Source organism: Phaethon aethereus (genome assembly GCF_964289735.1).
Source record: "Phaethon aethereus genome assembly, chromosome: Z".
Lineage (NCBI taxonomy): Eukaryota > Metazoa > Chordata > Aves > Phaethontiformes > Phaethontidae > Phaethon > Phaethon aethereus.
This window is the reverse complement of record NC_138577.1, coordinates 56352056-56377660: the sequence shown is the minus strand read 5'-3', so window position 1 is coordinate 56377660 and position 25605 is coordinate 56352056. Positions and strand designations below refer to the sequence as shown.

At 38.9% G+C, this 25605-nt stretch overlaps 2 protein-coding genes across 3 annotated transcripts in view; both read left to right on the top strand.

Annotated features, from left to right (window-relative positions):
* The window catches only part of FSD1L (fibronectin type III and SPRY domain containing 1 like), a gene marked incomplete at its 5' end in the record, with an annotated part of 30604 nt that extends 26318 nt beyond the window's left edge, over positions 1 to 4286 (top strand). For both annotated transcript variants that reach the window (XM_082013221.1, XM_082013220.1), the window contains 4 exons: positions 960 to 1057; positions 1520 to 1771; positions 2099 to 2187; positions 3943 to 4286. In XM_082013221.1, coding sequence (XP_081869347.1) covers positions 960 to 1057; positions 1520 to 1771; positions 2099 to 2187; positions 3943 to 4062 — 559 coding nt within the window. In that variant the 3' untranslated portion in view covers positions 4063 to 4286. The remainder of the gene's footprint in view (positions 1 to 959; positions 1058 to 1519; positions 1772 to 2098; positions 2188 to 3942) is intronic.
* A 4467-nt stretch (positions 4287 to 8753) lies between these two features.
* FKTN (fukutin) lies at positions 8754 to 24905 on the top strand (the record flags this gene model as incomplete). Its single annotated transcript, XM_082012827.1, has 9 exons — positions 8754 to 8858; positions 10183 to 10242; positions 13042 to 13245; positions 14690 to 14967; positions 16411 to 16543; positions 18109 to 18238; positions 19359 to 19492; positions 20421 to 20548; positions 24692 to 24905. The coding sequence occupies 9 exons, from the start codon at positions 8754 to 8756 to the stop codon at positions 24903 to 24905; spliced, it is 1386 nt and encodes a 461-aa protein (XP_081868953.1).
* Positions 24906 to 25605: the final 700 nt, after the last annotated feature.

The following is a 25605-nucleotide window of genomic DNA, read 5'->3' as shown; positions in this document are numbered from 1 at the left end:
ACTGATTGCTCATTAGAATATTCTCCAAAGCAAAGTGTGTCTTCATTTATTTTGCTGTTGCTTCCTGAGAATGCTTTTGAAAAGTATGATTAGAAAATCTAACCCTTTCTTGATTGGGATTAGACTCTTAAATTTTATAATGACTTTTGAGGAGTTGCTGTGTGCTTCTCAGCACAGTGTGTTTTAACATAATTTTCTTTTCTGTAGTCTTTGATAGAGTTAATATAATCAAATACAATCTCCACCCTTCGAAATACTGTTGGTGTTTGATAATTTTTTTTAGCAGAGTTGTGATGCATTAAACTCTGGAAGTCTCATTTTCTCCTGGGTTTTGTATCATCTTCAGTGTATGTACTTTTAAACAAAATTATCACAGTTTTATTCCTTTCATTCTTCATTGAGTTATACTTTTCGCTGGTATTTCAGTCATTGCTTATACAAGCCATATATGTGCTGAAAAACCTACCTTTAACACAGCTGATGTTATTTTCCCATTCACTTTAAATTGCAGTGAAAATTAGACATTTTGGTATTGAATATCAACAGTGTATTCATACTTACCTGAGTGTTGTAGCTGGATCTACAAGACTTATTAGAAAGCTTATGTGGGAGACCAGAAACACAAATTCTCTAAGGTTCTGCATAGTACAGGCAAAACACTGTTTTATACAGGCATTAATTCAACCTGTGGGCCACACATCTGCTTTTTATTTCCTCCCATTTCCTTTCTCAGCTGCCTCTGAATTTGTTTGTTACAATCTTTTGTATTTTTTCTGGCTGTCATCTCTTCTTTCTCAGTTCTTGTGCATGCATACTCTTAGAGGTGTTAAGTGGCTGAACTAATGTGTCATTTCAGTAGCTTATATATGTTTATTGCACCCTAATTGACTTGGGAAAACTTGTTTGAGTGTGCATTTCTGTAATTGCATCTAAATCTTGAACGGTTCATTTCTTCTTAGAAGTGGTGCACCGTCTCCAAAGAGGATACCTATTAGCACAAGATCCTCAGCGAGGGGTGGCAGAGATCATTTTACTGGTGAATCATACACCGTGTTGGGTAAGGTGAACTTTTTACCTCTGTTAGAGGTGTAGTGCTGTCAAAGGGCAGATTAGGTAAGAATTTGAGGGAAAACTTGTGATTGTTCAAGGCTGTGTACTTGATGCTGTCCTGGACAGAGGTAGTTTTGCCTATATAACACTAGAACTTTGTGCTACAGCAAGTGTCTTTGAGTCTGTTGAAGCTCTTAGTGATGGACATTCACTGCTGTTAACCGTGAATTGATGTTAAACGTATCCTGTCTCAATGACTGTAGGTAAAAATGGTGTCATTAGTCTATTTTATATTTATATTCCATTTTCTTATACATTACTTTTTTGGTTCCTTATAGTTCAGATTTTTGTATTTCTAAGCCTTCACCTTAAAATAGAGAAGACATTACTGGCGCCTGTAAGAAGCAAGCATTGTAAGGTAATATAGCAATAATATAGCAACTAAATGTTTGTGGGTTTGTTTTGGTAGGAGACACTGCTATTGAAAGCGGACAGCATTACTGGGAGGTGAGAGCCCAGAAGGACTGCAAATCCTACAGTGTGGGAGTAACATATAGAAACCTGGGGAAATTTGACCAGTTGGGAAAGACTAGTTCAAGCTGGTGCATCCATATCAACAACTGGCTGCAAACCACATTTTCAGCAAAACATAATAATAAAACCAAGACTCTAGATATACCTGTTCCAGATAGAATCGGAGTATACTGTGACTTTGATGGAGGTAAGTTACAATCTCAGGAGATTTAGCTAAAAACTTAGCTATCTGCATCAAGCTGAAGCAGTACAAGGCAAAAGTAGTATATTACTTCCAGATTGGTATAGTCTCTTACGAAAATAAGGCCTAAAGCTGTTTGTGCAATACTGCTTGTAATGTCAAATGACCTGGGTTCATTGTGGGACCTATGTGAAGAGCTGAGAATTTTTCAGTCATATGGTCTGTATTGAGTGTGTTCTGGAAACCTTTCCCTGGAAAAGAATCAATTTTACAAAAAGTTGCACAGCAGTAGTATTTAAACATGTATTTTAACTTGTTTTCTGCCTCTTTTAGGTCAGCTTGCATTTTATAACGCAAATTCAAAGGAGCTGTTACACACCTTCAGAACAAAGTTTACCCAGCCATTATTACCAGGCTTCATGGTCAGTATCTATAAAATCTTGTTCAGTTTCTAGCACTGAATTCAGTTTACTGAAGACTTAATTGCCTTTTAAAGGAGGAAACTGGGAGCACTGATTTTGGCTGACTAATAATTCAAAAAAATGTTTAACTGTTTTTTATTTTATGTGGCGCTTGTAATAGCACTTCAGTAGGAGAAATCTGTACCTGGATGTCTTAGCTATGTAAATAAAAGTAATTTAATTTTTGTATGGTAAATTAATAGCACATTGTGGTAGCTGGTGAGCCTGCCACAATAATTGACACAAGCTGATCCGGATAGGAGCCCAAGATGCTGTGAGCTGTCAGAGCAGGTGTCATGAGCCAGAACAATAGCGAATGCTTCCCTCTGAGATACAAGACTCTAGCTTTCAAATCTTTAAAAGCTCACAGGATTTTCTTGCCAGTCATTTCACTGGCCTGCATAACTTTTCTGTGGCTCTAAGATTATCAGTGAAAACTTGCTGCAATTCGGAAGACTCAAACCTTGCAAAAAAAGGAAAGGATTAGTTACTGCAAATTGGTTTTCCTTTAATGATTTAAGTAATGTGTTTAAGTAACTAAATTTGGAGGCCTCAGCTGCGTTATAAGGTGCCATAAAGTGCATCGTACTTTGGGACCTGGGTATAGGTCTGGGAAAACTTAGGAATCTGGAGGAGGCTATCATGCTAATTCATATTAACAACCCAGCTGCCTAGGCACGGATCTCTAGCCTCTTGTAATTCGCCCATAGAAAACAGTGTGGTAATTTCAAAACGTGATTAGGCCGGTTAGTAAAGTTATTCCTTTGGGCATGGAGGCGGAATGGAAAAGTAGTGACTTGTCCAGGCAGCCTTCCATCTAGCATTTCCAAACATCTGATTTTTTCACTTGTATCAGACAGAATTCCTTTCAGAACTTCTACTGTTGGCTGGATGTACAGGTTTATTTGGAGGTGACTAAGCAAGTTGCCTTACCGATCCTTTTCAACATACAGGGAACATAATATCTTCAGAACTGTTGGGATACATGTATTAGTCAGCCCTCTAGCATGCTAAGGCTGACTCATTCAAGTCAGTTCCTAAGGCATCCAACAATACATTTGCTTACCACTCTTCAGCCTATTAGTCTGCATCTCATACATCCCCTGGCACGTAGTGATAGCAGTCTTACAGATACTACTTGGGTTCCCCTAAACAGTTAAAATAAAAATGACAAGCTACTTAATTACAGCTCTCAAATTTATTCACAAACATGGAGATACATTCTTTCATGTAACTCAGTTGTAGAAAAGAGGTCATTGGCACCTGTACCCCTGAAGCTTCTCAAAACTTAATTCTTTTTGTACTATGTTTACATTGACATAATTCTGCCGTGTCATACTAAAACTAAGCACTGCTTTCAGACACTAGCATAGTGAGAGTATTGCTTTTCATTGTCATTCAGGTACTTGCTGCTAACACATTGGTCTTCCAAGAAGTTTTCCTACTAAGACCAAGTCTTTTAGTATTAGATCTTAGACTTGGTTATAAACGTGGAGTCATAAAGCATGGTATGTGAAGCTCTTAGACTTTATGGACTTAATCACACAGAAGCTAATTTTTAAGATGTTTTACAACGTGCTGTGACTAGAGAGCAAGAGAGAAGACAAATACATCTGCAGGATAAGTTTTTTGTTAGTTCCATTGTGGGATGGGAGAAGAGAGATGTAGATACTTCATAACGTTCAAACTATTGATTTTTTTTTTTTTCTCCCTTAGATCTGGTGTGGTGGGCTTACAGTGAGTACTGGATTGCAGGTGCCAAGTGCTGTGAAAACGCTCCAGAAAAATGAAAATGGGTTGAGTGGTTCAACAAGCAGCCTAAACAATATTGCCTAGAAATGTCTGTTAAACACTTCTATTGTTGAATGGTTTTTGTCTTTTGTAGCTGCTACTCACAGAAGCTTGTGAGCATTGGATTAAACTGGGTTTGCTACCTACTGCTGTTTAAAGCCTGGGTACTGATAGTGCAAAGGTTTGGGGCTAAAATGTTAGGAACCTACTGTGAATCCAGCCAGAAATGTCAGACAGAAAACTGAACTGTTGCCTATTTGAAAAGGTAGTGGAGAAATCAAGAGCTGTAACTATGTACTTTTCTAATACTGTATTTAAGCATTTTGTTATGGACTTGAATATTAATTTTGTTATGAATATTATTTTTCTATGAAGAATATAACCAATACAATTTTATTAGCTCTCCTGACATGAATTACTTGACTATATATTTTATTATTACCGGGCTTCCCATTAGAACTTGTGATATCAAAAATGTATTTCAAAAGAATATTGATTTGCTAGCCTAGCCTGGCAAAATATGAGAGCAGTATGATTTCAAAAGAATTTTATAAGAAGTTGTAGGCCTAATATGGAGAAACAGTAAGAGCAGTTCGTGATTTTTTTCTGATAAAAAATCCTCCTGTTTTCCATGAGTAACTAATTAAAATATATATTTAGAATTCAGCTTCCATTTATCACACATTACAGAAAATGTAAAAATTTAAAGATATTTAAATAGTGAAGACACATTATGATAGACAGCCATTGAGCTAGGAAGTATTTCAGGTAAGAGGTTCAGAACCAAAAATCCAGAGCTTTTTTAAAACTACAGCATGGTACTGCTTTCTCAGAAGCTGTCAATTTGGGGTTATCTCTTGGCTTTCCAATTTTGTTGCATTATTCTAACTGGATTTTGATAATCAGCAATTCACATTGTTCATCAGATGTAAATGACAAATTGAATCTTTGTCTGCCAATAGCAAAGCTGCAATGCAGCCAAGGCTGGGAACAACGGTGTGAGAGCTTCAGTTTAAAAGTATCTCCCCAGAGAATATGGGGGCGGGATACTATTGCTAAAATATCTTCCACCTTTTTCTCAAGCCAGCTCCAAGGCTGGCTAAGACTTCTCTCACAAGAGCTGTGTCATTATCAAAGCTGGCTTTGAGCAGAAGTAGCACTAAATTCCTGGTGATAGGGCAGTACCCTCTGAGCCCAGGCACACATTTTTTCTACTTGTTTTGACTAGCCTGGTGAGGATTCCTGGCACTTTCTGGATAACCAGAGAAATCAAGAAATTGCATGATGTCTTTATCCAGCAGAAAGGTAGCTTAAATATATATAGCATCCACTCTTAACTTGCTAGCTTGTACCATATGCCATGTGTATGTGGCTATGAGACTGGCTTTCAGAGGATCATATTCTAAAGAATCTCCTTATAGTCTCCAACTTAATGCCTTCCTCTTTTTAAGGGCAAGGAAAAAGTGGAAGGTGAGCAAATGCTTTGCCAGCTAACATACAATCTGCTTCTGTACACATTTTCATTCACAAATCAAGTGAGCCTGGGTGTTCCATCATCTCAACTCCTACTTGGAAGCTTAGTAGCAGTAGTCAAATGATTCAGGATCATGGGAGAGCTAAAAAATAATCATGTTATATTCTTCATGGAAAATCTCAACTTTTCAATGAGAACTACTGGTGTATTACAGAGTGTTTAAATCTGCTTTCTTCCCTCTAATCAAGTTCAGGAGCCTTGAAAAAATAATTTTCAGATACACACTTGAATCAACTGTTTTCTAACCGAAGGTTTTTTTCCTAGTATCACCTGAAAACTGTTTCAAATTCATGCTGATAGGGTCCATAGTGAATTGGCTCCTTTCCTACAGGGCCAAAGTACTTTCTTTTGTGTATTTTTTAGTCTGTAAAAATATGACCATCTAATCATGTTAAATCTTGTTAGTATCAATGGGTCCTTTGTGTCTATCAAGATTTCTCAAGAGGAGGAGAAATTCCTTGAAACGACTCATAATAAACTCTTTATGATGGTCAGTGGAAAACTTAAATTTTCTTCATCATTTTAATAACTTGCTTTAGAAAGTTTTGTTTCTCTTGAGAAATCATGAAATTGACAGGATGGTTGAGCCCTTAATGTTCTTTTCATATCTGGAACTTGAGCATCTCTAAATACTTGCATTGTGAATGAAGTTAGCTGTAATCTCTTTTGCAGAGGAAAGTGCAAAACAATTTCCAGTTTAAATGTACCTTCCTCTGCCAGGTTAGTGGTTTGGATCTTGAAACAAAGATACTGCAAGGTGACATGGTTCTTAAATGAAGTGTCTGAATCTGGCTCTCACATTACCTACAGATGTTGTGATCCAAATAGTCTGTGTAGTAATCTCAAATATTTCTTCCTCATTTCTTTCCTTTTTACTGGGAGTAAAAGGAGTTTTAGGGGCTCAGCTGCTATGAAATCAGTGGTATGTGAGGAAGTGAGACTTGCATGCTTGGACCCTGGTGGTGTTTAGGGAAAGGAGGGTTAAGACAGATCACTCTTGGTTTGAGACTTGTTCTATTGAATGACTGTGGTAAACAGACATTGAAACAGGCTATTACCTGTTCATGCTACCCAGTCATCGGCTTCATCTTGGGTGTTCAGCTACAGTTCCTATTTAAATTTCCCTTCTTGGAAAGTAAGGGAATGTTTACAATAAGTTTATGTGTAGTGAGAAAGAACCATGAGTAATCTGTAATCCTACATAAGAGCATTTAAATTATGAGGTTTTGTTAGAAAGATGTAGTGCAACCTGCAAGGTAAATTTGATATGCACAATGTAAAAGTGTAATTTTTCTTTAACACTTAGTTAGAAGGAAACTTGAAGTATTTCATACTGTGACTTGCAAGTTTGTTTGACTGATGTTGTAGATGAATTTAACATGTGACTTTTTACCCTTAAAGGATGAAATTGTTATATAATAGTTTGCACAGATGTCAAATTTTTGCTGCTAAAGCTAGTCCAGTTCTTTTTAGTAAATGGGGATATGAAGAATTGCCTTAAGCACTTTAGATTTTTTTTTAGACTTTTCTTTTTTCTGAGCTAGTTTCTGTCCAGTACCAATATATTGGTGATAATTTTGTTGCAGTTGGTGCACTGTTTGTACCTGCAGCTAGAGAGGGATGCATGCAGCCTGTGAAGTTACTTTTTCTTAGGGGAATCCACTTCAGGGATTGGAGGGGTTGTTCTTTGGCAATGAATTAGACCTTTTGAAGGTATGTAGTTTTGTCCTGTAGTTAACACTTAGTATAATATACCTCATGACTTTAATGCTCCCTGAGCCTCTGTGCTCTGGAGTTGATGCTGTTTCATGGGTAGAATGGAGTTTCCTTCTGTATGACCAAAATTAGGGCGTTTTTAATTATTTTTTTTTTAAATACTGATTACTGGTAGTCTTTCAGAGTTAAAATAACTTCAGAATAATCTGTGAGGAACTGAAGGTTGCCCTTGAGTTCTTGATACATCAGAAATATGGAAAGCTGTATGAACTACAGCAAGGGATGTTAATTTCAAAAGGGATGATTTAAAAGCATCCAGGTGATAGGTGCTTCTCCAAATACCAAATACGGATGGCAGAGGGTGACAGGTTTCTTTCTTTAGCCATCCACTAGGGAGAAAAAGTAGAGGCTAATGTGAAAATCCTGTTTCCTCCTACCTTGCACTCTCCCATATTCCTGCTGTTTCATATTAAAACTGGGGATACTTAGGCGTTCTTCCCGAGAAAATCTGCTAACTTCACAGTGTTTTGGTCTGATAAGGATCACAGGTTATGAACGTGACATGCAGTTTGACAGACAACGGCAAAGAGTTCTGTTAATCATTGCCACCCTCCCCGCCTCACTTGAACTCGAGTGGTCTGAACGCCCTGTTGGAAACGGAAGGCTGGACGTGGTTTTCCCTCACCGCCTCTGCACTAGGCTGAGCAGGGGGGACGCTCCGTTGCCTGATGCCCCCAATGCCGCTGCCGTGCGTTGTCCTGCGAGGCCTGTCCCTGCAGCGAGGATTACCCAACCATCGCCTAGCCGGACCTCAAGTATCGCCTGTCAGCGCACCGCCCCTCGCCGCTGCGGAGAGCGCCCCGAGCACGGAGGCCTCGAGCCCTCTCGCTGCCCACCCTGAGCGGCAGGGGTGCCTTAGAGCCCGCGGAGTGTTTTGATGTCTTTGACTTGTGTGTGATGCGAGCTTTTTGGTTTAATACAGAAATTTGAAACCTGACGTGCCGAAGTCTTCCTTGTTTTATCTTACTCCGTGGCGGGGTTCGACCGCCGGGAGGGTGTTGTGTCTCCCGGTGGGGCGGGGCCGAGAGGCCCCCGATTGCCGGCAGGCGGGGTGGCTCGTGCCTGCTGGCCCCAGCCCCGCCCCGCGCCTGCGCGCCCCGCGGCGGGCGGTGCTTTACGGCCGCCGCGAAAGGCTGCCGGCTGGTGGGGAGCCGCACCGCTTGTAAGGGCGGCCAGCCCGGCGGCAGCCTGCGGTACCCCGGCGCCGTGGGTGGGAGCGGGGAGGGCCGGCGGTGCGGGCGGCGGTCCCCGTAGCTGAAGTCGCCGCCACGGCGCGCGCATCCGGCCTACAGCCGGCGGGCTGGAGGCGCGGCCTGCTCAGCGCCCCGTTTTTCTCTGCCGGCGCACAGGGAGGAGCTGGGAAACCGGAGAAGATGAGAGACGCCGCGCTGCTTCCAGGCGGTGATCGACAGCATCCCGAAGACTAATGCAGAAAATCAATAAGAACGTGGTCCTGGCGCTCCTTTCTCTGACCAGCCTGGTTTTCCTTCTCTTCCAGTTGTACTATTACAAGTTCTACTTATCGCAGAAGGTAAGAGAGCGGCTCTGCACAGGCTTGCTTGTGTGGAGCAACTCAGAATAATGCCTGCTCTCTTCAGAGTCCTTTAGCAGCGTTAATGCCACCCCCAAACTTGCCTTATGTGATTAGCAATTTCTATAGTACTGACCTGAAGCAGCTAGGTAGCCCAAACAAGATTCATGTGGCAGGGGTGCAGTCAGATTTCAGTTGTCAGCCTGATGTTCAAGTTGTCATGTCAGCCAAAGGCATCCCATTAGTTCTAAAATGGGATGCCGTTTGGTATTCTCAGCTGCAGGTTTGAGCCGCCAAGACTTTTAGTCTTCACGGTTCTTCCTGCTCTTGTTGTTAAGTGATTTTTATTGAAAGAATAGTCAAACCAAGAGCTGTCTTATGGCTTTTCTGAAGGAACAAGGAAGGCAGCATTTGGTGGTTGCAGTTTTTTCGACAGTGGTGTTTTTAGAAAAAAACAACAGCTTTTTCTGCAGTTGTCTTAGTGCTTAGAGAATCAGTGTTCATAATTCTGTAGTGTTACAGATTAAATTTTGATCTTATACTACCCGTGGAATGTTCAGCTGAGTGTGATTTTCTGTAACAAAGGAAGAGGTAAATGTTACTATGAATGAAATATTCCTTTTTTGATGGCTTCATAATTTACAGTTGCAATGCAGATTCAGCAAAGGAACTAATTTTATTTTTACAGGAAAATCTCATAGGTATCATGTTACTTGAGTTTGTTTCCTTTTGGTGAGGACGTTCTTAATAAATGTAGGCAGCCTTAGTGCTAGGTGATACTGCAGCCTTTGGCTGCTTTCTTATAGTTTCTGATTGTAAACAGCAAGGCTGTGAATGAGAAATTCTTCATACTTCTGAAAAGCTAAAAGCAGAGCCAGTAACTGCCTTGGCTTTATCATATGAACATACTCTCTTTCAAATTTAATTCTCTAGGATTACATCTGGAAAGACTTGAGGCGTAGTCCTGCTGTCTTTCCCCAAGAGGTATTTGCCTGACAGTGTTTGTGTTTGTCATCTTCCTATTTTACGTTTACTGGCATACTGACTTAGTAAGCTGAGGCCTGATCATGCAATCCTTGCATGTCTGGAAGTCCCCAAGGCTTGCGTTGTCCTTCTAAATACGCTAAACTAGAGCAGTTTTTTATGATTTCATGTTCAGTACTGTAGTTGAGTGACCAGAGGCATAATCACAGCCATAATTGTTACAAAGTGCTAACTGGATAAATGCCCCTGAATGTCCTGTTAAGAAATCCTAAGCAGAGATTCAGCTGAAACTTACTTTTTTTTTTTTTTCTTTCTCCTTCCCTTTCTTTCATTTTGATAGAATGGAGCAGTTTTTTCCAAAGTCAGAGGAAGCCAGTCAGGCCAAGACAGCACTAGATGGGTATGTACAATGTCATTGGTTCATACAGTTCTTCTGCAAGTCTTAGAGAACTAACATGGAATTGCAAACTCAGGGTCCTGCTTTCTTTTCCTCTTCATTGGGGATTTTCTAGTACTAAGGACTAAGAGATGCTTTCTTCACTGAGTAAAGCTATAAAGTGTTTCAAAACATCAGTTTTAAACGGAATTGAGATGTGGTTACAGCTTAGCAGCCCTTGCCTGTGCAGTCCTTAGTAGCGTTGTTGATGTTTTAAGAAGCAAAACTTGTTCTTTCTGACGCAGAAGTTTTGACCCAGGCTTTTGTGTTCTTTCAGACTGAGTGCTGAAAAGATTGGCTTATTTGACATGCAACTTCTGTGATGATCAGTAGCATGGTAAAAGAGTCAGCTGCAAGTCTCAGGTCACAGAGTACCCCTTTGCTTGCTCCAGTTGTTTAAGCTGCTGCTCAGTGTTTTGTATTACTTGCTTGTGCTGGGTCTTAAAGCTTTTCACAAGCAGGAGAATGTTACATTTCAGCATGCACCAGTTGCTGTATTCCAGTGTTCAGGAGCAGTGTTAGGAGTGCCATTAGGTACTTGAAGTGGGATATTTTTTGTTGTGTCTTACTTAAGGTTTGCGGGGTTGAGTGCAACCAAAACATCATGTTGGCCTCGGGGTATCAGAAGCTTGGTTGTGGTATTTGTAGTTGGCATTTGTTTGGAAACACTTTTACGGAAGTCTTTTGTGAACAGATCTCTCAGCAGAAAAATAGCACAGATGGTTAAAGAGTAGGATGTGCTGCTGGGAGCTGGCTGTCCTCTGCTTTGGATGCAATATAATGTTGCAAGTTAGCAAAACAGCCATTTAAATGCCTTGTTTCTGCTGAGCAAGAGGAAGGGTGCACTGGTTAAGAGCTATTCTTGGGAGTAATCCCAACCAGCTGCTCTGTGCACTGCTTGCTTGTGCCAGGAATGTGTCTCTGTTCTTGGAAGTGGCACCCCTTGGAACTACCTACTAGCTGTTAGGTGACATAGTCACAGTGGATTTCCAATTTGCCAGTCTGTGGACAGAGTTCTTACCGAGCTTTAACTTGATCTTATGAGATTGTTAGTAACAAAGCAGAATGCTCCATGGTCCTGCCAGGGAAAGCACTCCGAGTTTTCTTCAGAGTCCTTGCATGATGAGTCCAAAATACTCTATTTGAATGTGTTTCTCTTATCTGCTTGACATCATCACCATCTCTTTCTACCAATTATTTACATTTAAACTAAAAATATCTCTTTCCCTGGAGAAGTGACAGTGGGGGAAAAAGTAGGTATTTTTCAACATATGTGCATAATGAAGTAATAGAAACAATGCTAGTATGTCACTTACCTTTCAGCTCCATACAGTTGAAATCACTAAGAGGGTGGCCTTGCTTCTGCTTGTACAGCAACTGTAGCGCTGCTGCCTAAATTCTTTGTGTTGATCCACATTCTGTCGTCATGTTTTTGCATCTCTTGGAAGCCAAAGCCCTGTGCCAGAATTGGAGACTGGTCTGTGGAGTCTGATTGAACAGTCTCAGCAGCTGGGCAGGAGGAAGGTTAGAACTTCAGCTAGAAAGCAGGGTCAGCTTGCTGGGTCGGTAGCTTGGGCAGTAGGCCATAGTTTTCCCTCATTACATCTGTTGCAGAAATCTTGAGGTGTAGCGGACATAAAACCTTTCTGTTCTAAGCTAATATTTTTTTTTTTCTGATTAGAATGGTACTTTGAGTCATTAAATCTAACTGTCACAGTTAAATACATCAGCTACATTTTTAACAGTAGGGTGGCTATGATTGCTGTAAATTTCTGTGTGCCATGGTCATTTAAATGTACTTAATTAAAGGTCTCCACTGAGTCAAGTTAATAAATCCTCTCATCAGGCACAGGACCTTCTTGCTACAGCTTTTAAGCCCTTCTGCAGTTGAGTGCTCTGGGCACAGTAGTATCAAAAGACTGGATAGCACTCATTCCTACAGTCTCACTGAATCACCCTTGATATATACAGCAGGCATCACACTTGAGGTTTGGGGATACTGTTTCAGAGTATCATCCCCAGAGCCTTGCTAAAGTCAAAGCAATGTCCATTACTCTCACCTTGCCCACTGACTTCTTCAAAGGCAGTTGGTGTGATTAGATGCAGTTTACCTTTGCCTGGCTTTCCCAATCACATTCTTGTCCTTCCTGTGCTTGGTTGTGACTTTCCATGGGCTTTTGCTCCAGAAGGATCCTGGGGACTGAGATTAAGGTGTCCAGAGTTCCCCAGATCCTCCTTTTTGAACACGGCATGAGATCTGCCTTTCCTCAGACTTGAGGAGCATCTCCTCACCACCATGGCCTTTCAAGATGTTGCAGAGCAGCCTCAGAATGATGTTAGCCAGCTCCCTCAGCAACCACACATGCATCATATCTCATCCTATAATCTCGGGTTTATTCAAGTGCTTTCCAACTCAGTCTAGAGCTGGAAAGAATTTAGAGTTTAGCCTGGAGTCCATTCTGAAGTCTAGCACTCTAGAGTGAGAATGCTTTAACTTGTAGAAAGGTCTAATTGAAGCTGAAAGGATTTTACTCTAGTCTTAGGGACCTGAAAAGCCTGAAAACCACCTGTTCTGAAAGAGAAGAGTTCCATTTCCACGTTCGTGGAAGTAAAGTGCACACTCAGCAAATGTATTGGGAGATAAAATTTCCTTCTGCCAGTGGATTGGTTTTTTTCCCCTTCTGTCAAAGAGTTTTAATGTATTAACTTTTGTATGCTTAAAGATGCTTTTTCTAACTTCTAATTTTATCCTCTGTCAAACAGCATGTGGTTAGGAAGTTCCTAGCCTTAATATCCAGTCACAATATACCAGTGTATTTGATCGATCCTTTGATTCTGGGACTGGTTGATAAAGACATTGAAGAGATCAGAAGTTCTTCTGATGGCCCTAGTCCAGAATGCAAGTATTTCTGTGCTCCAAGAGACTTTACTACGTTTGCACTACTGGACAAAACATGGAAACATGAAGTAAGTGCCTTTTCTTTAATCTGTATTTGCGTATTGTAATGCATTCAACTGTTCTATGATTTTGTGAAAATAATGCTTTCATTTTTGTCTTAAGGCCTCTGAATTCATTGTGTGGAAATCTTGTAAAAGTATTATTAGAGGAAAATGTTTTTAAAAAGCAAAAGGTACCCAGGCACTAGCAATATTCATAAACGTGTAGTAAGAGGCCATACCAAAATGAAAAAAGAAAGTGGTCTCTTAGAAAGGAGGAAGGAAAACCTTAAGCCTGTAATGTAGGTACAGCCATAATAAATCTTGAATTGGGGATTTATCAAAGAGGAAATGCAGGTATTCATGTGATAAGGCTAGAAGGATTATCACAGTCCGATGGTTTACATTTCTTTTAGTACATCCTTGTACTTAACACCATTTTATTTTGTCATTTAGTGTATTGGTATATCTGCTTACCTTTAGTGTTCTGAGATTTTTAAGTGGATATGTTAAAAATCAAGATGTAGCATGTGATGAAGGACAAAATGGAATCAACAATTGTTTCATCAACTAATTGTCACCTGGAAATATTTATTAGATTAATTTATACAGACTAAAGATACCAGTGACAAAGAGCTTTTTTCTTCTTTTTTTTTTAGTAGCAAACACAGGAGACATTAGAATTGTCTGTGACTATTTTACTGAAGGAATCCTGCTCAAGTGAAGACTGGTGGCACTCTGGATCTCATTGGGCAGTTGTTTTACCCATAGCTGTAAAAAAGTTCAAGAAACTGAGAATAAAGTTGTGTAGCAGCACACTAGTATAAATCCATCTCCCCATTCCTTTGTGGCTCATTGACAATATCTGTAGCATCCAGAGGAGAAGCTGATATGCCTGTGTAAAACAGTTCAAGGGGGGATAATTGAAAGGGTCTTCAGATGCTGATTGGTTCTTTTCTTATTCAGCCAGAATTTCATTCCTTTCTTCTATGGAAATATGAAAGCCTGTTACCTAGTGCAACATTTGGTGAGATTTAGACAAATATTTATGTGCATCATAAAAGATGATTTTGCAGTGATCGTTTTTGTATTAGTGCTATCATTATAGAAGGACTTAGGAACTCCCAGTTTGGCACAAGAATAGCTTTAGAGAACAGTTTGAGGATGCAGAGAAAGGTGCTATGGCAAGGAGCAAACTTAGTCCAAGCATGGCTTACAATATTTATGTGGTGTTTTCTTGACTAGTTTGAGGGAAAAAATTTAAGACGAGGAAATACAGTGGCTGGAATTGCTTGTGGCTGCTGTTCTTTAAGGTCTTAGAAATTTTTGAGCAGTTTGTGCTTAAGTCTGATTAGAAAATGAAAATGGGGAATAATGTCAGTTAGTAACAAGTATTTAGCATTCAGTTTTGGTTTCTCTAATCTTTAGCATCTTGCTCGCTTGCTCTCTGTCTCTCCCTCTCTCTCATTTTTAGGTGGGCCTTTTTAGAACTGCTGAGAAAATGGGGTTTCAATGGCTAAAGATTATAAACAAGGACCCCCGCTTGGATGGGATGGATGACCTGTCTGGAATTGAAATTCCCTTGCACTACATATTTAAACTGGCATCTCATGCCATTCACCTGGTGGTCTTTTATGAGAGGACCGGTAATTATCTTTGGCATGGCCCCCTGAGACTCAAGCAACATATGGACAGAAAGTTTGTGCCTTTCCGGAAACTCCACTTTGGTCGCTACCCTGGAGCATATGAAAAGTGAGTTCAAAACAGAGGAGCGAAAAGCCATAACGGCACTTCCAAAGTAACTTATTTCTCCTGTATGTAAAATTACTCTCTTTCCTAAAGTCAGGTTGTAAAATTTAGCTCATGTATGGTTCAGCCCTCAGTGTGCAGGTAAATTAAGGTGTGATGGTAAATCCAATTCTGTTTACCTGAAAATAGGAACTTCGACCAATTATAAATTAAGAACTACATTTTAGAGGAAGTTGCTGTGTAGCCAAGTCGAAGCAGGCAGAAAGATGAGAGAAGTCAAAGAAGTCATGGCTGAGGTTGAATATACTAGAGGATTTTCTGCTAGAGTCAGCGGTTTACTATTAATATATTCTATTGATAACAATCTGTGCTGTCAACACAAGGGTAAAGTAGAAGTGTCAAGAGATTTAGTACTAGCTGATAGATATTTGGTGTTCTTTCTGTGTGTCCAAAAGTTGATACAGATATGGAACATTAAATGAAAAGGAGAAGCAACATAAATCCATTCAGTAACAGTCCAAATAATCAGTATTAAACATGAGTAAAGAAAGGTGACATTTGTACCACAAAGACATATGCCAACCATTGCATCTAACCTACACTCTTAACATGCTGAGGGGACTCCTTTCTTGCATAAATGTTTGAATTTGTGGTACTGTTTGTCCATAGTCATGCTTAAATCTTGCATTGCATTGGTAAAGTTACTGTAAATGTCTGCCTTTTCTTGCAATGCTTTCAATAGCAGTATTTCAGGAAATACAGATCATGGCAAATCTTGTCACTATTTTTAAAGCCAAGCACATACCACTAGGCTTTGAGAACAGTGTTTCTATAGGGTATGCGTATATGCCATAAATCAGAGAAAATCAGCTAAACATTTCACAGGTCAAATAAAGCTGTTTAACTTTTTCCTTAAAATTGACACCATTCTTTCTTCCTTTTAAAACATGGAATCTCTACCAGTTATGTGCCTAAATACTTGAAGTTGACCATGTAAGCTGTTAAATATCACATTTCATTCATTATGAAATCTGAATAGTTTTTTAATTTTAAAGGCAAATAGCCTCAATATACAGGGAAGAATTTGGTTCTTAAGTGCATCCCATGCTTAGACAACTAAATAAATAGCCTGAATTTTCAAATGCACTGAACAAAAGCTCTGAACAAGTTCAGTGCAAGTCATGAGTCAGTAAAGGAATCAGTGATCTGACAAACTAACTATAGACTTAAAGGCATAGAATTTCTTTTTAAACCAAATTTTGAAGTGTATGGGAAATTTGATGAAGCTCTTGTTGCTCTTCTGTTATAATCGGTTTTGGGTGTATTTAGACAGAGGAATCACTGCCAGTAGTATGCATTAAGATTTTAATCTGACCTAGAGGAAAAAGTGGCTTATGGTTTGTAAAGGAATTGAATGGGGCAATGTATCATCTTTCTTTCCTGCAGGCCAGAACTTCTGCTTGTTTCCATTGATGACCTAAAAGTTCAAATTCCAAAAAATCCGTCCAGTTTTCTAGAGGAGATATCACACTCTAGATTTCTTGAATGTAGGTACAGAGAAGCTCGGGCTTTCTTTCAGGTTAGTGGTAATCGGGTAGTGTCTCTGAGATGTAATGTGTGTTTTCACCGATTGACCCAACCTACAAACAGTTACTGCTTTTTACCTAGATGGGACTGTTTGCATACATAAAGCTAGATACAGCATCTGAGATTCAATCCACAGAATTTAGTAAGTGATAATAAAATTAAAAGTTTAGCTGAAAATCATGGTCTGTCTTTTTTACTTGTGAACATATTTTTTTCCATTTTCCAAAACTTTGAAACGAAGTAGTAACCAGTATGTCCATAGTTCTTAAACATTGTTACTGTTAAATAGATTTCATGTAAATAAAATTAAGATCTTATGGATCTTAATTTTCCTTATGGCAGTTCTTGAAGTTACGAGTAATACTTCATTTTATATTATTCTGAACCATGTACTGCCGTTCCATGGTCCTCGTTTGATTTATTTGCAATGGTATATTTGTTCCAAAATTACTTATTTCATTGCTTTTTCATGACCTAAGTTAATGTTTTCAACACTGTTTAGAGCTTTATTTTTAGAATATTGCTACCTGATTTAGCAGATGGTATAAAAATTTTCTGCTGCACTATGGGGAGCATTTTGTCCTAACTTGAAAAGGACCAAGGTATAAAGTGGTCAAGAGTTACCACAGTTAGGACTGTGGAGGCAGAATCAGGTCACTGAATTTGAGCCATCTCTGATCTCATGGAAGGGAAAAAAGAGGTTCCATTCTTCAGACTCTTGAGGTCTTGGGGAAGGGGCTTCTCAGGGAAAGGAAGACCATGCTTTTTCAGTCTCGTAGGCTGTAGCTCCCCGTATGTGTACCAGGAGGTTACTATACCCAAGAGTACCTGTGTGTTGTCGCTTTACCTGTAAGGGACAGAAATTGTAAGCATGCTCCACTTCAGCACTAAAACCTCCAGGCAGTAATTGCCACAGGCAGGTAAAATGTGCCTTAGAAGGTATATTGAACTTTGCTGGAGCTTTAATGTTGAAATAAGCAGCTGGCATCTGTTTCGAAAAGTAAGTATTCAACTGTGTGTTGCCCAAGAGCTCTTAAGAAATCAGTCATGAAGCTGAGTGGTGCGTTGTTCCTGTGTTTGATTTGGTAACGTTTGCCCAGACTGCCGTGATGTTTTTGGCTTTGCAATAACAAGATCCAGCCACAGTTGCAGCTGGAAGTTGGGCATCATTTTCTGTTCAGGTTGTTTCTACTCTATGGCAGTTGTCGTCAACATCCAGTTGATGGCGCCAAATAAATTAATGTGCTGGAAGTAACTTTGATTCTGTCCTTGATTTCCCCCTGCACCCTGTGTATGGACTTCATCGTGTGCAGAACTAGGGTTCATCTGTGTTGTTGCCAAGCGCTGAGAAGCAGTGTCTAATACATACATTCTTACTCCATTTTACGGTAACTTTGCATTCTGGTAGTTTGGACATTTCAGAGGTTAAATTTTAACTTGTCATTCTAGTACATGATACATAAATTTTTAAAGGTAATTTTTTCTTAGGACACTGGAAAACGAAGGGAAAAGTTTGCTCTCTGACAATACCTTGCTTATTCTTCCTTTGCCTTCCAGCTGTATCCTGATGATGCCTCTCTTGATGCAGTGGAGTTCAGAAAAAAAGCAAAATCCTTGCTCCATGTGGCTGCCTTGACACTGAATAACTTAGGAGTAAAGTTCTGGCTGAGCAGTGGAACATGCCTTGGTAAAACACTTGTGTTATGTTGCATTTTTAAACTCATCTGAAATTTTAAACATTTCATCCTCTATTGCTTGTGACATCAACTGAGGTTAAATGTACTGGGTTAGAAGGTAATATGTGGCATTAGCTGTATTGAAGTAGGCCTTTTTGCTCCTGACAAAATACCTTTTCTTTAGAACTGTGAGCCTTGGAGATGCTGAGCAAATTTCCAGTGAAGCTTTTAATGCTGTTAGCAGTTATCTATGTTGTGTTGATCACTGCTTAGAAAGTAATCAGCAGTTCCCTAAATTCTGTGACTAGGAATTAACTGAAATGCTACCTGGAAAACACAGTGATAGGCACATATTTCTGCTGCCCACGTAGACTCTCACCTGATTTTTCTTCCCGTGCAATTTGGTACTTATCACCAACTTTTAAAATATAGTTTACATGTATTTATTTATTTTAAAATAAATAACACAACCTTTCAATAAAATGCAGTACCTATTCTAATAAGTTGACAAGTTTTCAGTTCTGCTGAAGATGAAAGTAATATCTTGTCACTGGTGAAGATTCTCTTATTATTAAAATAGGTTGTGAAAACTCATGTGTGTGCACATTTGACTTGTATGTGTTTTGTCCTAGGGCATATACTTTTCTGAATAGACAGTTGCTAAAAGCTGCTTTAATGAAACAGACAAAAGGATGTCCCACTTCTTGTCTTACTGTTTTGCAGTGGTGACTGAAAGTTGATTAACTTCGCAGATACTATTTAAAATAATAATTTCAAATTGAAAGCACAGCTGTAGCCCTGTTAATGTTCATTACTGATTAGATTTGGGCCCAGATAAATAATATTTTTTCCTTTAAAGACATATGGATTGGAAAACTGAAGATATCTTATCTTTGAATGAGTTAGTGTTTTCTCTCTCATTCTTGGCTTTCTGGAGGAAAGAGCTGGCTATATGTGCAGTAGTGTTTTTTTCTTGGGTGTGGTTCATTTCATACTAGAGAAAGGCAGAAGTCTTGTTTATGGCCTCACTCAAAGATCTCTGCCTGGTCACCTTATGGCAGTTCATTTTTATGTTGCTTTTGTGTTCCTGAATTAATAGTTTGGTTTTTTCCTTTTTTGTTTTTTCCTCAGGCTGGTATAGGCAGTGCAATATCATTCCTCACAGCAAAGATGTGGATTTGGGCGTCTTTATAAGGGACTACAAAGCAGATATCATTCCAGCCTTTCAGAAAGCAGGGTTACCACTGAAGCACAAATTTGGCAAGGTACATAGATAATGAACAATTTGCATCATTTGTCTTTGTGTAGGTTTCTAAGCTTGAGTACAGCTGCAGATCACTTATGTGGAAGTGGGTATCTGAAGTTTCCTCGGAAGACATTTACTCATTAGGGTTTTACCTCATATAATAAACATATAATCTTGTTGATTTTTGTGTGTTGTCTTGAACAATGTGTGAGAAAATACCCTTCTTAATAGCTTCAGCCCTTTTTGGAGAGTCTGAATTCCACCTCAGAAGAAGTTTTAGTAAGTTTTAAAGTGGTCTAGTCTGTGTTGGTCGTGCTAGGGAAACTTAAGAATTAAGGTAGAATTTAGTCTTGAGATTGGATGGGCCTCATCATATGGGTGGATTGGTGATAACTCTGGGATTATTTGTAGCCCAGTATGTAAAACTATCAGAAAGGGAAGGATGGCTTGAGGTGGGTACAGGGCTTGCTCATTATTAGCTTATGTGGATCTTTATGTAACTTTTCCAGAGTGTAGGCTCCAGAATGGTAGAGAAAAGAAAGAAAAATACAGGAATATGAAGGTTCAGCCACAGTTCAAGTCATATATCACTACTGGTGCTAGTGAGTATTTTATCATAGAGGAAGTGTGGTGAATGGAAACCTACTAACCATGTGCTTATTCACTGAGATGATTTTGCTTGTGGCAGAGGACAAGAAGATGGTGCTGAAACTGGGGCTAAAAGGAAGAAAGAGAAGGTCGTTCCACTGAGGTGCAGAATATTTCCAATGTTCTCAAGGCACTCGGAAAAAAAAAAAGAAAGAAATTGCAGACTTAGTGTGTTTTCTTCAGTTAGGATAGGAGTCACTCTGCATACCTGACCAAAATAAATTTGTTTTCTGAAACCTGCTGAGATAAGTCGCCTTGTATTTTCATGAGTATATACCGTGTGTATTTTTGTCTTGCAGGTGGAAGACAGCTTGGAACTCTCTTTCCAGGGAGGAGATGATGTGAAGCTTGATATTTTTTTCTTCTATGAAGAGGATGACCACATATGGAATGGAGGAACTCAGGCCAAATCGGGCAAGAAATTTAAGTATGAACTAGATTTGTACCTCTAGTAGGAAAGAAATGGAACAAGTTAGTGTTTAGTGTTGGCATGTTGTGTGTTGTTGCCTGGCAAAGTCTGTGCTTTTTGTGGAAAAGGCAGTTATCAGAGAAGAGTCAGTGGAGATTTTGCACTTTGAGACCAGGGAAATAGAACAGTACTATGCCTTACTAGAGAGGTGCTGGGCTTGTCTAATGTCAGTTCTTTTGTGAAATCGAAAACAATGCTGGCATGTCATTTGTCAAGTAGATCTTGACTGTGACAAGCTCCAAGTTAAATAAACAGCTAAGATGAGAAAGAAAACTAATTTTTTTGTTAATTTTTTTTTTTTAATTTTGTTTTTGTTTTTGTTGCACAAACTAATTTTGCTGTAAAAAATGAATCCTTAGGCATCTATCTTGATGACAGAGCGTTATAGCAGAAAGCCTCAACTGTCCTTGTGAAGTAAGCCCCCTAGTTTGGGATTTGGAATACTTTGACTGTAATGTTGTGACAGCAATGCAGATGACTACTGTGGACCCTGTTGTTGTTCATGTTCTGAAAGTGGAATTTTAAATAGGATCCCACATTTCTTGCTTCATACCTTTCAGTATTAAATCAGCAATTAAGTACAACAGCTTCCTAATCTGCTTAGCAAACTGAATTGAGGATTCTGATAATTAGATTTGCTTCTTTCTGTCACCAGCCTTAAGTCAGAAAAAGGCAGTTGCAGACTAGTTGAAAACCTTGTTGACTTATTTAGGATTTCATTATCTTTCATATTTTGCTTGAAATGTATTTGCTTATATTTAGCTAATGGGAGCTTAGTGAACACTGTCATCCAGATGATGATAATGTTGAGTCCTTGTCGTAGTTATCTTTGTTCGTGAAATGACAAACAAAGATTGGGAAAGATGTTTTGATGATCAGAGTCAAAAGGCACACTTAGAAATAGACTAAAGGAAGAGGTCTTGGAATATTCCCACAGAAAATGTGCTGTGTTGCAGGGTATTTTTCTTAGAATACAGCAACAGTATCTTCATAGTTTTCCAAAGCAGGCTTCATGTCTGTTTTTTCCATATGAGATTTTGGAGGATTTTGTGTGATGCATTCTGAGGAGGAAGATGACCAAAAACTTCCTTTCCTTTTCTTTGTGCTTCTGTTGTGTCTAAATTGCAGTAGATGTTTCTATGCAAGTGGAGTTGACGTGCTCTTTCAGAATTCCGTTGTAGCATCAGACCTTGGATACTGAGAGCTGTTTTTTTTACCCCCTTTGATATGACTGGTCCAATGCATGAGAATAGGAGGTAGATGTGAACCTGTGCTATTCTCTAACTCCTGTATCCTAGGATATTACAGCTCTTTTGGAGCTCCAGCTTTCATAAAACACTTTCCTTTTTTTGTAGCCTTGTACTTATTTTTGGTGCTAATTTTTTTCAAATTACCTTCACATCAAAAAATTTTCAAATTTTTCAAATATGGCTTTCTAATTCAAGAAGAACTAATTTGCTTAGACATAGTGTAAGGAAGCCTCTAATTCTGAACTGGTGTTTCTTACGCATAGTTTACTGTATTAATCCATACAGAAAAGGAGCAAGAAAACTGCTTGTTTACCATTATAAAGGCCCAGAGCCCTGACAGAACATGGCTATTCAGAATGCTTAGCCAAATATTTCCAGATATGTATTATTCCCAGTACCTTCTTAGAATGAGAAAAAAAGGTAACAGCTGTGAGATGTGATGCGAGATGTGATGATTTAGCATGCTTGATCTGAATGTTTGCAACACCAGAATGACTCTCAATTTTGCTTCACCTTCAGCCCTTTCAAAATCTGGGGCTAAAGTGAGGAGGTCAGTCAAAAGAGAACTGATTGCTGAATCCTAAAATCCTGAATTGCTGAATTGATTGCTGAATCCTAAATCCACTTTAACGATGTAAAGGAATCGCACCAGCTGTTTCTGTGGTATCAGAAGAGATATTGGTTGCTACTAAATCATCACAACAGTGGGAGTTCTATTCCAAGATATGTTTTTAAAAATGAAGGGTAAAAGACATTTTCTTCAGAAAGCTAAATATTTGCACAGGCGTACTTTCTATACGTCTTGCTAAATGAAAGTATGATGAAAGTATTTCTCATTTAATCTCTAAAATATTTTTCATTAGTCATTTTTGATCTCTCTTTCCTTAGAGAGCTGGTTTCTAAACCTTACAAGTCTGGCTGTATGGTTTGCATTTGCATGTACACAAATACTTCCTCAACATTGCAGACACAAGCAAGCACGTACATCCTTCTTCTCTTGTCTTGGAGTTACAGCAGTTGAGACCTCCTGTTGTATACAAAATTAATGCTGGACAGTTGCATTCTTCAGCAAGAAGAATTTGCCGAAAGTGAATCTGGGAGTCAAATCTATACTGTATGCCTTAATCCTTAAAATGAGTTAATTCTTTAGGTTCTTAACAGAGAGGACTGTGTGTAAGCATAATATCTTTTCATTACTTTTATGTCCAAAGATTGATTGAGGCTTAAATTGGAAGAAAGAATAGTGAGCAGTGTATACGTACAACAGTACGTAGCCTTATCCCAGCAACTTGGAATGAGAAAACAATGAGCAAGGATTCCAGTAGTGTGAAGCATCACTGAAAGCTACATTTTTTTTGTCAGGGAATGTAAACATTTTATTTTAATAATAGTTAAATAATTATTTTGGTGAAATATCCAACTGACCTTTTAATTTTCAGATTAGTTTATTTAAATTATCTGTTTTTTATATTCCCTTCTTGGAATTATGATTCAGAGTTCACTTTCTGGAGGATATATTATTTCAGTGGTTTGCTGATAGTTGGCGTGCATATGCAAAAGTTGCAGTTCTGATAGACGAATGATTTCCTGGGTTAAAAACAGCTAAATAGCAATTTGATGATTATAGATCCACTAATAAAGTTTGTTTACCTTGTTTTTTCCTTAGTAGCTGGCATTTTTTTGCTTTTTGGTTTAGTTTAGAGCTAATCAGTAGTCTCTGGAAATATATCCAAAAGTGCTTGATCACTTTTTTATCTCCCTCTATTTAAGACATAAAAGCAAGGTTGTTTTATTTTCTGAAACTGTTTGCTCAGAGCTTAGGAATAAAATTAACTTTATGCTTAAAGGAACATGTGGCGTTTCTAAGTTGTGCAAATGCACAAATCTTTTAACCTTCTTTTTCGAAAGGTCTAAGTGATTATTCCTTTCCTGTGAAAAGGAATTTTAAGATCATTAACCTGTGAAAAGGAATTTTTAAGATCCCTTTTTCTTCTGTGGAAGATTTCACACCTTCAGAATTGGGAGTGATCCTTTCCAGGAATAGTACATAGGCTTTGGTATTTTCTGGTTTAACACATCGACTCTGACACTGTGCACCTATAGGATGTCATTCTGATCAAACTGTGAAATTTACCTCTGAACCTCCACTGGTGTAAGCATGCTTACAGGTGGGGCTTATGTTGGCCCTTCTACAGAAAACAACATTACAGAACAAGGTCAGTTTGTTAGAATAAATTATTTTTAAAAATTTGAATGGCCAAGAATGTTTTGGAAAGTACAGGGTGGCAGCTGTGTTGTAATTCTTTGCAGCTGCTCCAAGTCTGGCACCATGTTTAAATATAGATACTGAAAGGGGAATTGGATGCTTTGTTTGGCAAGGCTGAAGAAAGGTAAAAACATGTTTTTAAAAAAGGTCTGACTCATCATGAAGTATTTAATCCTGCTTTTATCAAAATCTTCCCTACCAAATAACATGTATTATCACCTTGACACCCTTCTGAATGAGGTAACTGTTAAATTCAGTTTGTAAGTGGAAAAATAGAGACAGGAACTAAGTGATTTCCTATAGGTGGGAGAATATGGGAATAAGTAGCAAAGGAATTAGAAATGTTCCTTTCTAAGAACTTGTGGCAAATGTTACCTAGTTATTGTTGGTAATAACACCTCTTTCCAGTATGTAGATAATATTTCATAGATAGGAAGTTGGGAAGTAAGAAAAAAAAATTTATAAATGTAACACGGCCACTTGCTGAAGTTGCATGCTTTCTCCATGAACTTATTTAGAGACTTATTTCTCCATGAATGTTTTTCAGTCTTCTGCCAGTGACTGTGTTCTTTTGTTATGACACAGGTATCTCTTTCCAAAGTTTACTCTGTGTTGGACTGAATTTGTAGAACTCAAGGTACATGTGCCCTGTGAAACCCTTCAATATGTTGAAGCCAACTATGGCCCAGACTGGAAGGTTCCTGTGAAGATGTGGGACTGGAAGAGCTCACCATCCAACGTGCAGTACAATGGTGTCTGGCCTGTCGATGAATGGGATGATGTCATTCAAATCTACTGACCACCTGACTTCTAATGGAGCATGGCTGCTATCCTTGAAACTGTCAGTTTGTAATTTCCTATTTCCCAAAAGCTTCAAGATCTGTTCCTTTTGTAACTTCTCATCTGTTTCCTAAGGAGACATTTCCCTTTTTTGCATAACAGGTGGTTTTTTTTTCACCTTCCTTATGCATTTTCCAGATAAAGGAAAAGAGAAGGGAAGCTGGAAGAAAAGCTGTGCAAAGGGAACAGAGAAGAAATGGTGCAGTAAACTTACAAGCAGTTGACTATTTAAATATAAACAGTGGCCCGATGGCTTAGACTTTCCTGGGATTATCAAAACCTTGTGACTGTTCACTTTTCAAGCTTCAGAGAGGGATAGGATGGAAAAATCCCAGAGAAGTTCCTCTTTTTTCAGAGAAAGTCCTCTGAATGTTTAACTTTTAAACACCAGAGTTACGAGTAACTCCAGTGTGCTTGATTTGAGACTGATATATCCCTATGATATGCTGCAGGTTGCTTTTGGGAGTGGAATGTTACTTTGACACAGAACCCATGTGACCGTGCTTTACATGTAAGGGGTATTGGGTAACGGTGTAATACTAAACAAATAGAAGGAGAAACTATCCACATTGGACATCTTCCGGTAGCAGTTGGGTTTTTCATGAACTAGCCACTGCATGCAGTTATGACAGGGAATTATTGCCTGATTTTTTTTCTTT